Raw genomic sequence first — 14,011 nt, 5'->3', positions numbered from 1 at the left:
GTGGAACAGCCTCCCCTCCCTCCCCTCCCTCCCCCCCCTCCCAATTCGCCCTCCCCCTACGACCCTTCACATCCTCGCCCATCCCCTCGGCCCAAAAGACCGTTTCCAGAAAGCGCATGACCCACGACCCCTACATCATCGCCCAGCGCAACCGCAAGAAAGCCGCCAACCTCTCCCGCCAATCCGAACTCCTCAAAGAACGCACCGAAAACCTCGGCGACCCCATCCGCGGCAACCCAACTCCCTTCGTCGAATCCTTTGAGACCGGAAAACCTCTCTCTCACGCTCCAAACGCCAAGATCCCGCAAGATGAATACCACCTCAACTACGCCCTAAAGCCCGCCGAGGTAGAAGCCTCCCTCGCCACCTCCTCAACCCTCGCCGTCCCCCGAAAAGAGCAGAAAGTAGAACAGCAACCCACATCCAACCTCGGCGCATTCTCCTACGATGAGAAACCCCAGGTGATCGAAGTAGAGCCCGAAGATGTCGAGAAGCGACGACAGGAAGACCACGCACGGGCCTCCATCGCCATCCAGCGCATCACCTCGCTCGAGAACGGGTCGTCAAAGGACCGCATGCGTGTGAATATCACACGCTGCGTTAACACGTTCGGGAGACACAACACCGATCTGCTTCTCCCGCCGCGGGCACCGGGCCTACCGTCTGTAGATGCGACTTCCCCAGCGCCGATCCGGCCGCGTACGAATGCGGAAGCGGCAAAAAAACGGATTGGGCCTGATACAGGGTCGTCCGAGGTGCAGATTGCGATACTCACGGCGAAAATCAAGACGCTCGCGGATTTTATCGAGACGAGGGGGAAGGGAGACAAACACAACAAGCGGAACCTAAGGTTGCTTGTGCATAGGCGGCAGAAGTTGTTGCAGTATTTGAAGAGAAGGGAAAGGGGTGGACCGAGGTGGGAGCACTGTGTTGGGACTTTGGGGTTGACCGAGGGCATGTGGAAGGGTGAGATCACTCTCTAGATGTAGAAGTGTAAAGATGAGGTGTAGCGATGTATATTTGTGTGTACAATACCATTGTCAAACTCAAGACTCCGCATACATGGAGAGCAGTTTTCGCTAAAATGTCGGGAAGTATAACAGACAGTGTCATCGTTTTGTCTCCCCACAAACTAGAATTTTCCTTCGGGGCTAGCACTCATGCACTCTCCTTTCTATATTAAGGCAGAAATATAGTAGAATTTACCATTCTCTTTCTCTACACTCACAATCTAGGATTTTCTTTCTAGCATGCAAAAACTCAAGGATTTCCCCTCCCTGTGGCCTTCAGTGCATTCTCCTACAAACTAGTCCAGAAAACGCAAGATCTTTCCAGCCACCGCTTTACCAGGCATACTCTCTCTCTCTCCCTCCCTCAAAAACCCGCTCTTTGAGATACAACACCATCTGCAACTAGGAGTAAATCACCTTTTAGAGCAGGATATCTAATCCTTTCCTCCCTCCACGCCAATCCAGAGTTGTTACGTCAGCACTCCTTCTTACCTCCAGCGTAGGAGCAATTTTGCACAAGGACTTGGCTTGAAAGCTGGGAGGGTGCGTAAAATTTCGAAATCTGTATAAGCAAGTCCCGTGCATACCTTTGGGTAATCGCCAAGAGCTGAAGGAAAACTGCTCGAGTCGGCCGTGTATCCTTACCTTTTGCTAGCGTGGAGAGTGGGTCCAGCAAAGGCGATGTTATAGATGAGGCTGAGATTTGTGGGCTGCTAATTAATTAATTAATTGATAGATACATAGATCAAGGCCCCGTGGATATCATACTCGCGAGTAAGACTCTAGGGAGTGCGGAAGACGTAGGAAGCGCCCGACGGTTGGAGGGGCGAGAAAGTTAGTATGTTTGGAATAATGAAGCATAGAAAGAGTAGATATCGTGAAGCTGATTTCAATGAGTGAATACATATATTACTGCTATCCCCAATCTAATTATCCAAGCATAATAAATCCATGCAGGGTTTCGTAGAATCCAGAAGAAAATGTCATATGCAACACCAAACACCATGCTTGCTTCCCCCGAATATCAGAGCGGGTATTAGACCCAAGGGAATGGCGTGCCAAGTCAAGTTCCCTTCTAGTTAGTTATCCTGAAAGGATTATGTAAACCTGGATATCGACATCATCATTACCATCAATTAAATAAACACCTTCCCCCAATCTCCTCTGACATGTCTCAAGAGACTGTGTCCACCTTCCCCCACAGACTCAACCGATTCGCCCCCCCACAATATTCCTTCTTATTCCCCCCACACACAAAACTACAATTACTCTCCTGCACCACACTCGTCGGATTCACAAACTTCTCCCCACAATAACACTCGCCTCCATACTCTGTACCAAAATACTTCGTCCCCTTACAAAACTCCACGCACATCTCAACCGTCATACTCGCATCGAACAAAAAGACCCCATTCAGCACCCGATTATTCACCGAATCCGTATGACATCCTGTATAATTATACCCCGCGACCACCGGATTCGCCGGCGGCGTTGTTATTGTCGTGGATTTAAACACATTAAGCCTATTCGCCGCGCCGCAATTTCCAGTGCCCTCAGAACCACTACATGCCATATTGCAGTCAGATTCTGGAACTGTGGAGGGGGTGTTTGAGAGCGTGTCGCTGCAGTAGCACTCGGTACTGTATTCGACGCCGAAGTAGACGTAGCCGGAACAGAAGTCGGCGCAGGTGGCGTAGGTATTGTTGGAGGTGGAGTAGGATTTTATGGAGAGGGTGCGTGAGGTTACTGAATCAGAGAGGCAGCCGAGGTAAGTGTAACCTGAGAGGTGGGGGCTGGGGGTAGCAGAGGGGGAGGTTGAGGATGAAGAAGTTGGAGAGGTGGAAGAAGATGAGCTCAAGGAATCGAGGATCGAGCTGGAAGAGCTTGCGACAACCGTAGTCGTAGAATCGGTGGACAATCTGATAACAAGGCTTGATGACGTCGTCGAAGGCATGGGTGTTAACGAGCTGGTGACAGGAATCTTCTTATAGATATTGAGACGGTTTCCCGCACCACAGTACTCAGTGCTGTTGCCCGCGCATGTCATTGAACAATCCGTTGCCGATTGATTTACGCTTCCTGCATTCAGAACTCCCCCGCAGTAGCACTCTTGCCCGTACTCAACTCCGAAATATGTCGCACCGTTACAAAAATTTGCGCAGGCCTCCACCGTCATGGCGTTGTTTGCAGTTTGACTATCAGATAGAGCGCGTCCAGTACTTCCTTCGCTGTAACAACCAATGTAACTGTAGCCATTGACTTGTGGGTTGACCGTCGGGATGTACTTGAGATTCTCGTACAGGCTGATTCGGCTTCCGGCACCGCATGTCTCTGAGGAGTTACCAGTGCAAGCCATGCTACAGTCAGTCTGTCCAGAGATAGTGCTCGAAGAACCCAAAGCGTTGCCACAGTAGCATTCTCTACCATATTCAAGGCCAAACAATTTATACGAGGAGCAGAAGGCTGAGCACTTCTCTACAGTCATAGTATCGTCGGCAGAAGCGGCGCTGGAGAGAGCACGCTGCGGACCGCTGTCGGTGTAACACCCTTGGAAAGAGAATGCGGATGATGATGGCGTTGAGGTTGGAGTTGATGTGCCTAATGGCGTGCAAGTGGATGGCAAGACCATGGCGTTCTTGTTATTGTCTGATGAGCTTCCAGCTGAGACTCCAAAGACAGCAGACTGAGCCTGGTTGCCCGAGAAAGTATATGAAGCAGAGTAGAGTTGATATGAGCCGATAGCTGATTGAGTTGCCATCACAGCCGTTGTAGTTGACAATGCTGGAACTACGACTGGACTAGCTCGCGGGTTCTTGACCACTACCTGCAGGTTGGGGGCAGATCCTCCATTGCGAACAGCAGCAACTATTGTCAATTTTCCAGTGGCATCCAAGCAGCTCTGAGGAGACTGGAAAATGACACCATCGTCGACCTTAAAGCCGTTCCCATTATTGTTGTGAACCTCAGTGGAGCCCCCTGGCAAAGTGATAACAACATTGAAGGACGAGATAGAAGTGTCGGCCGAGAGTTTAGTCGAAAAGCCGTAGAAAGTGAACGTGTCGTCAAATCCAGAAGCATCGCCCTTATGCGTAGTATCGATAGGCGTCGAAACGGCTGCACCAGTTCGATCCGCGTATACCAATCGGACCAATGCAATCTGACTCGCGGGGAGCTGAGTCGTTCGAATGCGGATATCTCCAGTGAAGGAAATCTGGGAACCACCGTCAAGCAAAGTGAGCTGCAGAGCGTAAGGCTTGATGTCGTACGGCGTGATAGGATCCGTAAGAGTAGTTCCACTTGGTACAATCTCGATCATCCTTTGAAACATGTTCTTGCAGACGTTGGAAAATGTAGAAGGGTCTTGCAAGGCTTTGATTGTAACGTTCTTATCAGAATTAAAGACTCTGAAATCTGAGTTCCGCGTATTTGCAGTGGAAGGCCCAACGACCAGGGGGTCTTTGGTCGTTCCAGCAATATACTCGGTAACAATTTTGTTGTCAAAGACAGCAGATGTAGTGTCGAACACTGCAAGGTCGTTTGGAGCAGTGTTAGCCGGTACAATCTCAGGGAAGTTGGCTGAATGTACCCCGCCAAGGGTGTGGCCACAGGCGACAAACTGGATCATTTCGGTAGCGTTGTATCCAAATCTGGAGAATTGGTTCGTGAATGTGCCGATAGCGTTCTGGGGAAGAGGAATGCCTAGGGGGCCTGCTTCAGTGGCATCGATGCGTCCGGCCTTGACTGGGATTATTGGACCACCACAGGATCGAGTAGCTGTGTAGACACCTATGGCGATGATGTCTGCCATAGAGGCTCGGCTGGAAAAGAATGGCGCGTATGTTGTGAGAGTGGTGACAAATTCTGCGCCATTGTTTTCACCACTTGTCGTCTCGAATATCAGCGATGCATCCAAGCCACCAGCACCGGAGAAAACGTTTCCTGTAGCCATATCGTGAAAGGCCGTTCGAATCCATTCAGCGGCTGTGATGCGTCCGGGGCCCTGGGCAGAAAAGGAACAAGGGGTGACAGCCGTTGCAAAGCCACGTCCGCGGTACCCTGAATGCAGCAGCATGATATCCTCCAACTCATCGATGGATGAGGGCCATGTGGGGGCAGCTACAGCTCCGTATTGGTACCACGCGAGGAAGATCCATGCGAGAGTTGGTCTTATCCAGACCATGGTGGATGACTTGTCAAGATGTTAATGAATAAAGGCTGGTTCTTTAATGGAAGGAAAAGATATAGAAGAGAATTAGGGGTATCAAGCAAGAACGAGCGAATGCCACGTTCAAATGAAAGTCATGCAGATGGGCAACACCACTCGCTCTAAAAGTCCGAAGATATATAGAACAGGTGACATATACTGCAAAAGTCACCAGTCGGACAAAAGTTATATAGCGACCTGGTGCCTCAACGTCGTGTTGGCGTTTAGGTTGAACATGTTTGGAACGATGACAGAGTCGAACCAAAGCAGAGACGACAGAGGAGAGAAACATGGCACCATGGCACGGAGCCAATAGATCAGTGGCAAGCCATAGATAGGTCCAAGATTTAACGGAACATTCTTGACCCTAAACGTGAGGCTGAAAGCGGAATCGCAAAGTCGAAATTGGAAGAAGGTGGGTCCTCATCGATATCTCGTGCATAGATTGTGCAGGACGGTCGGCAGGGGATGTTGCTCAGGGTCGTTCGGCGACATGGGGCGAACCGCTAGCGTCACCATCTCAAGTCTGGGTTGAAGGGTTGCCCAGCGCCTGTGGAAATGAGACGCGTCTCAGAGGTAGCTGCCGACGAGCGGTGAACCGTGGATTTATCGAGTCCGTCACCGCCGAGGCAACGGGTTACGGCGGAGGGCTGAGATGAGAACAGGGAGCCAGCGTTTTCGTGTCACGATAAGAGTTTGCACACGAGCCAGCAAGAGATAGGAGGCATTATCGACAAGCAATTCACCAGCCACCCCCTCCCAGCATTTCCACACTTGCCATTATCAAAGGATTGACTGAGCTGCTGGGTTCTATGTCGCAATGGCGTCCATTAAAGCTAACTCCTCCGCGTGTCGCATTCTCGAACACAATCCTCTCGTCATGGCTTTCCTGAGCAACGTCATCGCCAACACGCCCAAGGTTGAGTTGCATGTCAACCATGAGAATACATTGACGCCATCGCTCATCCTTGAGATCGCCACACGAAACCAAGTGATAGTTCCTGAAGCCATCGGCTCGCTAGACACGCCTTCAGATGTGTATTCCTTTCACAACCTCACATCTTTAGTCACAGTCTACAGTACGGACTTCATCCGACTTCATCGACCTGCTTGGCTTATCTCAATAAAACCCATTCCCAGAACGCCATTCATACGGATTTTTCTCGGACTCTCAGGCGCTCACCTCACACAGGGTCCCATTCCCCATTGTCATTGTGGAGCTGCGGTATGCCATCGTGAAAGTAGAGCGTGAATTAGGCATGGGTACTAGCTTGAGCATGTGTCTTCTACAAGATATCGAGCCGGGCCCCACTATGGCTACGCTGACAGATGCTTTACCCTATAAGGGCAGGATCCTGGATGTCGGACTCGACCCCGGCGAGCGAGGAAACCCGCCATCTAAGTTCTTGGAAGTTTTCAAGAGAGCAAAATTGGAAGGGTTTCTGGTCACTTGTCGCTGGGATATCGATCAGAACAATAGTACTGGACATATTCGGTAAGCTATTGTCGAGAAAGGAACCGACCGTATCGACCGTGTAACTAAATATAGTCCATGGTGACACTTATCTAGCTCGTCAAGCAGAGCGGGATCGGTCTCGGAGTTATCCGGTCAGCAACGTGGTGACGAAGGATTTGAAGGAAAGAAATATTATAACTACTATGGGCCGGTATCAGAGTAGCCATTAATTCCGATAACCCTTCTTGTTTCAGGGGGTGCATGAACGAGAAAATGTAGAAGATTGGCCCAGATACAGAACAAAATGTCGAGGCCGGAGCTATAACGGAACGCTTTTAAAATCTTCTGGATCCCTGCACAGAAACGAGAGAGCCTTTAACAAGCCTTATAGGAGTGCGAGGCCAAAGCGTGCTTGAAGGTCTCTTTTTTTCTTGTCTCTGACAATCCTGGCGTTTTATAATTAAGACTCGTCATTGGTAAGTCAGAGTTCGTCCCGTGTGTGGGTAGAATTCTGTATCCAGATTTAGAAGTACGCCGTTGACAACACTACAGGAATTGGCCACCGTGCACAAATGGGAAGGTGGAGGATTTGTTCGATAATGACGGATATTTCCGACCTAAAAGGCTCTTGGGGGGAAAGTAAATTTGTGATTCACTCGTTCTGATACTGACATATTAAGTCGATGGTTCATACTCGTCCATTTATCACTGCCTATTTGAAGGATATCTCGTTTTCTTTTGTGAACTTGACACCTTACAAAGCTACCGCCATGTCAAAGGTCGTGGATAGAGTAATGACGTGCTAATCAGGGGTTAAACATAACCTTTTCTATCCTCCTCCTCCAGCTACCAGGCAAGTGACTCTGTATCACGGTCCACACTTTGCCAATATCAGGTTCCTGCTTCCAGTCCTGCTTTAAGACAGAAAGTTGGTATTCAAAGCGATACTGAACCCACTGCTGTACAGTGAGTGCAAAAGCAAAACCAACATATGCAATCCATATCAGATCCAAGACAACGTACGCAATATCCAATGAACATAATCCTCCCACAGATTGTTTTCGGTCGACAATGAAAAGGGCTTGCGTTATTGGGAAGAATGACAGTGGAGTGGGAATGCGCTGAACGATAAAAGCTATGAGAGATGCACGGCCTATAGTTGATAGCGTAGACCATTCAGAATGGGCAGCGATGTAGATACGAAGAATCATAGGTACCAATATCAATGGAATCAAAGGTAACCAAATCGAAAGAAAGCGTAAGAGCCAGTGTGCACTCTCGTTCGGATTGAAGAACGTCATTTTTGGGCTCTGGGAAATACGGGGCTTCAGGGCGATAGCAGGATCCGAGTCTGAAAATATCAGTCTCCTGACTACTGCAAATACAGAGGCATTTGGGATGGCGTGATCTTACCGTTGAGAAGCTTAATCGTCCATGAGTCGATCTGGTCGGCGGAGAATAAATCTCTGCTGGAAATATCCAAGTCATCCTCCTGGAGTTCTTTAACTGTGCAAGGACAATCATATATCCCTTCGAACTTGGTATTTTCAACGCCATGCATAAGACGGAGACAGCATCCCTGGCCATAGGCACTTCTAATGAGAAGGCCAGTGCACTTAAATGGCCCGCAATCCAACTGATCATCTTCGTCACGATGGCATATGATTTTCCATAGTTTCCCATCTTTAGTTTTTACAATGAACTCTTCGAGGACGATTGGCAAACTTCGTTGAAAGAGCAGGAACGTTGGACTGATATGGACCTCATGATGGAGCATGTCTGAGGTCCGCAGCAAAACATTTCGAGCCGCATCGAAACGCATTAAGGGCATCTCATTAAGAGCATAGCGATTGAGAACAGTTGGGATCCAGCGGCCTCGATGATTCTCGTTCGGTCGCACCCGAGGTCCGCAGTTGTACAAAAAGGAAACAGGCAGCGCATCACCAGCTTCAATTATCGCCCTCAATCTTTCCTGAGGAGGAAGCCCGAGAACATGGTATGCGTTTAGACCGAGTAGGTTGGCAAATATGGCAGGAAGGTCTTCTGCCATGGTGGTTGTACGAATGGATAGGGCGTTCCAAACGGAAACCAACTCTTGCACCCATTGGGCGGTCAGAAGGGGTATTTGAGCCAAGGGGAGCTTGTAGAAGTTCTGGGCTTTGGATTGGCCAGAAATGTGCAACGAAGTCGTACACAGTGAATACAGAGTATTATAGATCAGTTGTTCGATATTCCCACGGATGTGACAGGAATTGTAATGGTGCAACTCTGTACTGTGCTGCCACGTCCATTTCAAAGATTGTAGGGTGCCTGACAAATCAGTTAGGCGAAAAGACGCAGGATGAATAAACAAATTTTGAGGAAAGCGAGGCCTTGGTAAAGCACTGAGGATGTTTATAGCTCCATCTGCGCATTGAAAGTAGACGTAGGGACTGAGAGCGCCCTCTTGTAGTGTCCAACAACGTCCCATCCAATTACTGAAAGAAATACGTGCGAGCATCTCGCTTGTATCCATGGTGCTAATCCGAGATTGTTGAATGCTTGAGTCTAAGACTAAGATCTGGGATGCACTCCCGTAAATGACAGCCATTAAATCAATAGCTCGCTTTTTCAGCTCCTTTGTTTCTTTGTCTGCAGAGTCTGTCGAGATAGGAATACAGAGGGTATCCATCCAGAACCACGTTGGACGTTTTGACTTTCGAAGAATTATGCTAAGCTTCGCGAGGTCGACGGAAACCGGGCCGTAGCTGAAGACTGAGCGAAAATCGCCGTCCACTGGCTGAGTGGAAGGGTGAGGTAGTTGTTGTAGGTAGGCTCCAAGTTGGTTTAGTTGGCATCTTGGTAGGGCATTCGAATTTGGATTTCCAAGGCCGTCAGACCAGACATGTGATATTGCTATAAAGCGATCTCGTGATTGTGCCGGGCGAGTTTTTAAGGTAATAGCTCCAGTGGACGAGAATTGTATGGAAATTAGAGGGATGTCGCCGTTCGCAATAATGGCCCTCACTTGCTTCTGGTCGACATGGATTAGAGGGCAAGGACCCCCATCGACGTGAGTATGACGGCTAACGTAATCTTTGGATAGCGATGTGCTACTTGCTTCGCAGTTCGTTGGTGGACAAGCATCATGGCGGAAGCCTCGAGGGTTGGGGCGACGGAGGAGCGATAGGTAGTACCCAAGCAAATCATTTTTCAATCCTTCTATTCGTCGAATATGCGAAGGACACCATCCAGCATCCCTCAGTCTCCTTGAGATCAAAGGATGCGGACTGAGCTTAATGATAGGCCCTCCGGATTCAGGCGCAAGAGCGTATATAAGCATCCTAACAGACAAGCCGATCTCGGAAATTGGAGGAGTATACTGTTGGTAAACAGGGCTATCTTCCAGGAAGCGCAAACCGTCCGTAGCACGCTCTACTAAGGCACAGCGACCTTTAAGGTCGACGTTACGAGGCTGAGATCTGAGGAGCGGCCCAAGAGGTCTCAAACTGATAACCCTGGAGCTGGATGAATTATCGAGGCTTGAAAATTCCTTAGTGTTGACTGGTCTCTGAAAGAATTCAGAGAGTAGACCGAAGAAGAGCCACGACTGCATAACAGATGCGATCAATACAGGTGCTTGATCGGCAGCAAGTAGCTGTTCTAGCTCAAATCCATGTCGTTGGGGGAATTCAGAGAAATCCTTGAAATCGTAGGGGATTATGCTCATTAATGGTACCTTGACTCCTGGGATTGACTCCAGAGGCGTCGGTATAAGATCCATTCTTTACCGAGAGCGATTCTGGTGATGTGGCAGGCATAAAAGCGAAATAACCACAGAGGTCAAACGAAAGTGAGGATGTTATCCATTTCTTCTTGTAGACAGAAGTGTTAGGGTTAAGCGACTGTTGCTCCACGACACATTCGCGCCTGGGGTTGCGGAAGGAACCGTGCGGCGCAGTATTGCGAGACAGCAATGCATCTAGAGTGAAAACTGAAACAACAACCTGCAAATGCGGTAGGATTGCCTCGACTTGACTCTCGAAGTGAGGTGGGGTGACTTGCGAGTGGCTGAACCATTGGACTGGGAATCCGCACGCTTCGCTCTGGGCACCCCAATCGCTAATCTCACGCACACAAGGCCAAGCACCGAAGCTGTTGGCAGTCCCCGGGCTTGATCTTTAATGGAAACCCAGTTGTCGGAAAACTGACGAACCTCTGTTTGAGGTTAAAAGAGTGTCTGCAAATCTTAAACAAGCAGCGAGGCACGCAGGAGAATACAGGCGTAAAGAAAGAAAAATTGGAATTACAACTCCTGAAAATAAAATGGTATCACTCCAAGACCGAATTCACCAGTACCTTCTACAATAGCAATTTGCAATCCTCTGTAAATTGTTTCAACCATACCGGAAATACCTCCTGTTTCTCACCCTTTTTTTTTAGCCCCTTCCATCTTATCTAGTCTCAATCAATGGCCCTGTGGGTGGTACTGTTGTGGATGCTGTTGAAACTGCTGCGGATGTTGTCCATACGTGTCCTGTGGTTGTTTCTGGTATTGCATCGGGGCGTGCTGCTGGGGCTGCTGGGCAATTCCAGTCTTGTGGTCTTCACGCCAAGCAACTTCCTTGTCCTGCTGTGTAAGATCGCAAGGCTGGCAGCAGCAGGCGCAGAGGCAGTCCTTGCATCCATTTCCAGAAAGATGGTATTTAGCGCGGATATCTCCTCGTTGGATCATAGGCAGAATGAAGGACAGGCCAAGACAGGCTAGCCCTGTGAAGGCCATACACTTTGAAACGGTTAGAATGAACAGCTCGTTATACGTGAGGTAGCAATTCAAAGTACTCACATGGCCGTTACAGCAAGAATAGCCCTGCATGCTTCCATCAAACCTCACGCGATGATGGGTACGGCCGTACGTGATGCATGGACAGCACCAAGACAGTAGACCTAGAAACCTGTCAACTTCATTCCGTGTCAACGATAATTTAGAGTATGTACGTACATGTACCGAATGGTGTACAACAAGAAGCACCACTATGGTGCCAGTCTTGTCGCTGATTAGACATACTGAAAATATACACGCTAAAGGAAAAGAAGGAATTGCAGTGATCAAGGTTCGTTGAACGTTGAATAAGTTGCAAATATTATATCCAAAACTGATTGTATTGACGAAAGGTGACAGAATCAAGAAGGCGTTAGGAACTAAATGAACAAGACTTGAAAGGGCTTCTCCCGAAAGATAAGGTTGAAGCAAGAACTCAATCTTCTCAAAGCACGCGAGTGCGGGCTTCCCACGTATTCTTATGTATCTCCCGAAATGACAATGCGTCAGGCCCCTCACATTTGGTATCCCGGAGGCTATGGCGCTCAAGGCTGAGACGCGATGGTTTCTTGGGCCAACGCCCACCGGACTGATCCCTGGCCGCGCATCAGCCCAAACCTTGGGGCAACACCCATTTTCCGCTCCGGTTCAAGCATTGGATCCAACTATTACTTGGCGAAGGACAAAATTCATGTATTTGTTTGGTCAGAATATTCCGGTGCGGTTTCGTTCGGGGGCCATTCGGCTACCCCTTTCCAAGCCTGGGCAGCTAAAGACATGTTGATGTCAGCAACCGGCCAATCTCATCCTCAATCCTAAAACCGTTTGTCTTTTTTGGGAGAGGCGTGTGAGCTGCGGGTGATTGTGGAGGCTGAAGCCTTGAGAAATCTCGTATCAGTGGGATTTCAGGCAAACTGAGTGCTATGCCCTACACTGCTTTTGGAGAGAGCTTCCACAAATCTAACGTAAGGGTTGTCATTTTTGAGATTTGAAAGATGGTAAATGCGGCGATCCTTCCTTTTACTGCAGTGGGAGCTGGGAAGACATCTCGTTTGTTGCCTAAGGTTTTAAAGTCCTCAATTACCCAAAATAGATCCGCCAACCATTTCAGCCTAGCGTAAGGAGTACCAACCGAAGGTGTCGACGATCACTAATTACCCAATCTCACCTTTTTGATTCTTCAGAAGTTGTCACTCGCTAGCATTTTCCATTCCCTACGGATGTTCATTGTTAGCAACAGCTACTATGTATTGTCTCTTCGCGTTCGGCTTGGTTTATGTTGCTGGTGCTGCCGCTCGCCTTGGAGCACCATCTGACGACTGGAGGGACTACACTTGGAGCTACGAGGATGACAAGACCGCAGCCTGGTACAAGGAGCATGACCTAATACCGCCAGAGGTTGCGCCGGCAATCACAACCGTAGAAGACGAGAAGAGCTATATTGTGAAGCTTGAGTGCATAGGATGCCCGTTTCGTGTCCGCAACAAGTATCCGGTACTTGAGACATGGCAGGAGCCGGCACAGGACAATTCTCTTGTATGTATACCGCTGGTCGTATTCCTCATCTATACTAACTGATAGTAGCTTCTCAACTTCACGATTGATGATTCTCAACCTAGCCTTCTTCTCAATGGAGAGACAATTACCCCTCTCGCACCTCTTCCTCTAAATATTTATGCGTTCCAAACCCCAGCGAACCTCTCCACTGGTATAATGGACGAAATCGAGAGTATAGAGATGTTAGATTCGTCCTGGACCTTAGGAACCAAGTACGGAAGGTTCTCGCTTCAATATGAGCATACCCAGCTCGCGACTGAACATCCGGGTGAGGAGTGGATACAGTTTGACATCACTGCCATTCATATACGTCATACTCAGTACAATCCATCCAGTGCGAAATTAGACAAGAAAGGCCAAAGAATCGTGCAACTCCTGATTGCTAAAGGATTTGTTGGCGACAAGCCAATGCTCATGATCAAGGACATTCAGACTATAGAGCGGAACGATCGGAAACAGCCCCTCAAGATGTCTTGTGGCAAGTACGCGATGATCCAGACTGGATTCAATCCGTTAGAATGGGATTATTATGGCAAGTTTGGAACAATGACAAGAAAAGTCCACTTGGTTCTTTGGAAGACCGCCGCCTTTTTTGAAGAGAATGCCCTTGTGCTGATTACCTTGTCCCTCATTTTCGGAGGGGTTACTATCATTCGCCGGATCATTAGTTGGCGTGGAGTGCGACCTATCGGACTCACTCAAGAGGATGTTGAAGCTGCCCTTTTGGCGTCTGAGTATGACGATTCCCGGTCGGAGTATTTCGAGGTGTCGACCTTGGAAGAGCAAAAAGAGGAGGGCCACCAGGTTCCGATCGAGGTCACTGAAAGTGGAAAATGGACAAAGGAGCAAGCGTCCGTTTAAAACAACTGTTTCCTGATTCAGCTTCACCCAGGAACAGGGTATATAATGTAGCACTTTGAGGGCGTTTCATAAATCTATCAATTCGGCCCCTCGACCCCACTTTTGAATGCCGGGAAAAGGTA

At 48.8% G+C, this 14,011-nt stretch overlaps 7 protein-coding genes across 7 annotated transcripts; 3 read left to right on the top strand and 4 right to left on the bottom strand.

Moving 5' to 3' along the window:
* The first annotated feature begins 65 nt into the window (after positions 1-65).
* BDR25DRAFT_301121 (uncharacterized protein) lies at positions 66-1,184 on the top strand. Its single transcript, XM_033689507.1, has one exon. It carries the CDS (start codon positions 117-119, stop codon positions 981-983), a length of 867 nt encoding a protein of 288 aa, XP_033552302.1. The 5' UTR covers positions 66-116; the 3' UTR covers positions 984-1,184.
* A 1,000-nt stretch (positions 1,185-2,184) lies between these two features.
* Positions 2,185-5,190, bottom strand: BDR25DRAFT_214101 (heme peroxidase; the record flags this gene model as incomplete). Its single annotated transcript, XM_033684778.1, has 2 exons — positions 2,185-2,803; positions 2,951-5,190. The coding sequence occupies 2 exons, from the start codon at positions 5,188-5,190 to the stop codon at positions 2,185-2,187; spliced, it is 2,859 nt and encodes a 952-aa protein (XP_033552301.1).
* A 108-nt stretch (positions 5,191-5,298) lies between these two features.
* Positions 5,299-6,072, bottom strand: BDR25DRAFT_350833 (uncharacterized protein; the record flags this gene model as incomplete). Its single annotated transcript, XM_033694768.1, has 7 exons — positions 5,299-5,373; positions 5,413-5,636; positions 5,671-5,688; positions 5,719-5,733; positions 5,780-5,864; positions 5,919-6,024; positions 6,056-6,072. 7 exons carry the CDS (start codon positions 6,070-6,072, stop codon positions 5,299-5,301), a joined length of 540 nt encoding a protein of 179 aa, XP_033552300.1.
* A 22-nt stretch (positions 6,073-6,094) lies between these two features.
* Positions 6,095-6,893, top strand: BDR25DRAFT_310828 (uncharacterized protein; the record flags this gene model as incomplete). Its single annotated transcript, XM_033691184.1, has 3 exons — positions 6,095-6,293; positions 6,355-6,709; positions 6,785-6,893. The coding sequence occupies 3 exons, from the start codon at positions 6,095-6,097 to the stop codon at positions 6,891-6,893; spliced, it is 663 nt and encodes a 220-aa protein (XP_033552299.1).
* A 583-nt stretch (positions 6,894-7,476) lies between these two features.
* BDR25DRAFT_340204 (uncharacterized protein) lies at positions 7,477-10,591 on the bottom strand (the record flags this gene model as incomplete). Its single annotated transcript, XM_033693479.1, has 2 exons — positions 8,084-10,591; positions 7,477-8,021 (listed from the first exon to the last, which is right to left on the bottom strand). The coding sequence occupies exons 1-2, from the start codon at positions 10,431-10,433 to the stop codon at positions 7,477-7,479; spliced, it is 2,895 nt and encodes a 964-aa protein (XP_033552298.1). The 5' UTR covers positions 10,434-10,591.
* Positions 10,592-10,964: 373 nt separating this feature from the next.
* Positions 10,965-11,911, bottom strand: BDR25DRAFT_254424 (PLAC8-domain-containing protein). Its single transcript, XM_033686297.1, has 3 exons — positions 11,652-11,911; positions 11,496-11,596; positions 10,965-11,435 (listed from the first exon to the last, which is right to left on the bottom strand). The coding sequence occupies exons 1-3, from the start codon at positions 11,713-11,715 to the stop codon at positions 11,118-11,120; spliced, it is 483 nt and encodes a 160-aa protein (XP_033552297.1). The 5' UTR covers positions 11,716-11,911; the 3' UTR covers positions 10,965-11,117.
* An 805-nt stretch (positions 11,912-12,716) lies between these two features.
* BDR25DRAFT_213162 (uncharacterized protein) lies at positions 12,717-13,889 on the top strand (the record flags this gene model as incomplete). Its single annotated transcript, XM_033684741.1, has 2 exons — positions 12,717-13,007; positions 13,056-13,889. 2 exons carry the CDS (start codon positions 12,717-12,719, stop codon positions 13,887-13,889), a joined length of 1,125 nt encoding a protein of 374 aa, XP_033552296.1.
* Positions 13,890-14,011: the final 122 nt, after the last annotated feature.

The sequence above is a fragment of the Lindgomyces ingoldianus genome (assembly GCF_010093535.1).
Source record: "Lindgomyces ingoldianus strain ATCC 200398 unplaced genomic scaffold BDR25scaffold_5, whole genome shotgun sequence".
Classification (NCBI taxonomy): domain Eukaryota; kingdom Fungi; phylum Ascomycota; class Dothideomycetes; order Pleosporales; family Lindgomycetaceae; genus Lindgomyces; species Lindgomyces ingoldianus.
This window is presented reverse-complemented; position numbering and strand designations above follow the sequence as displayed.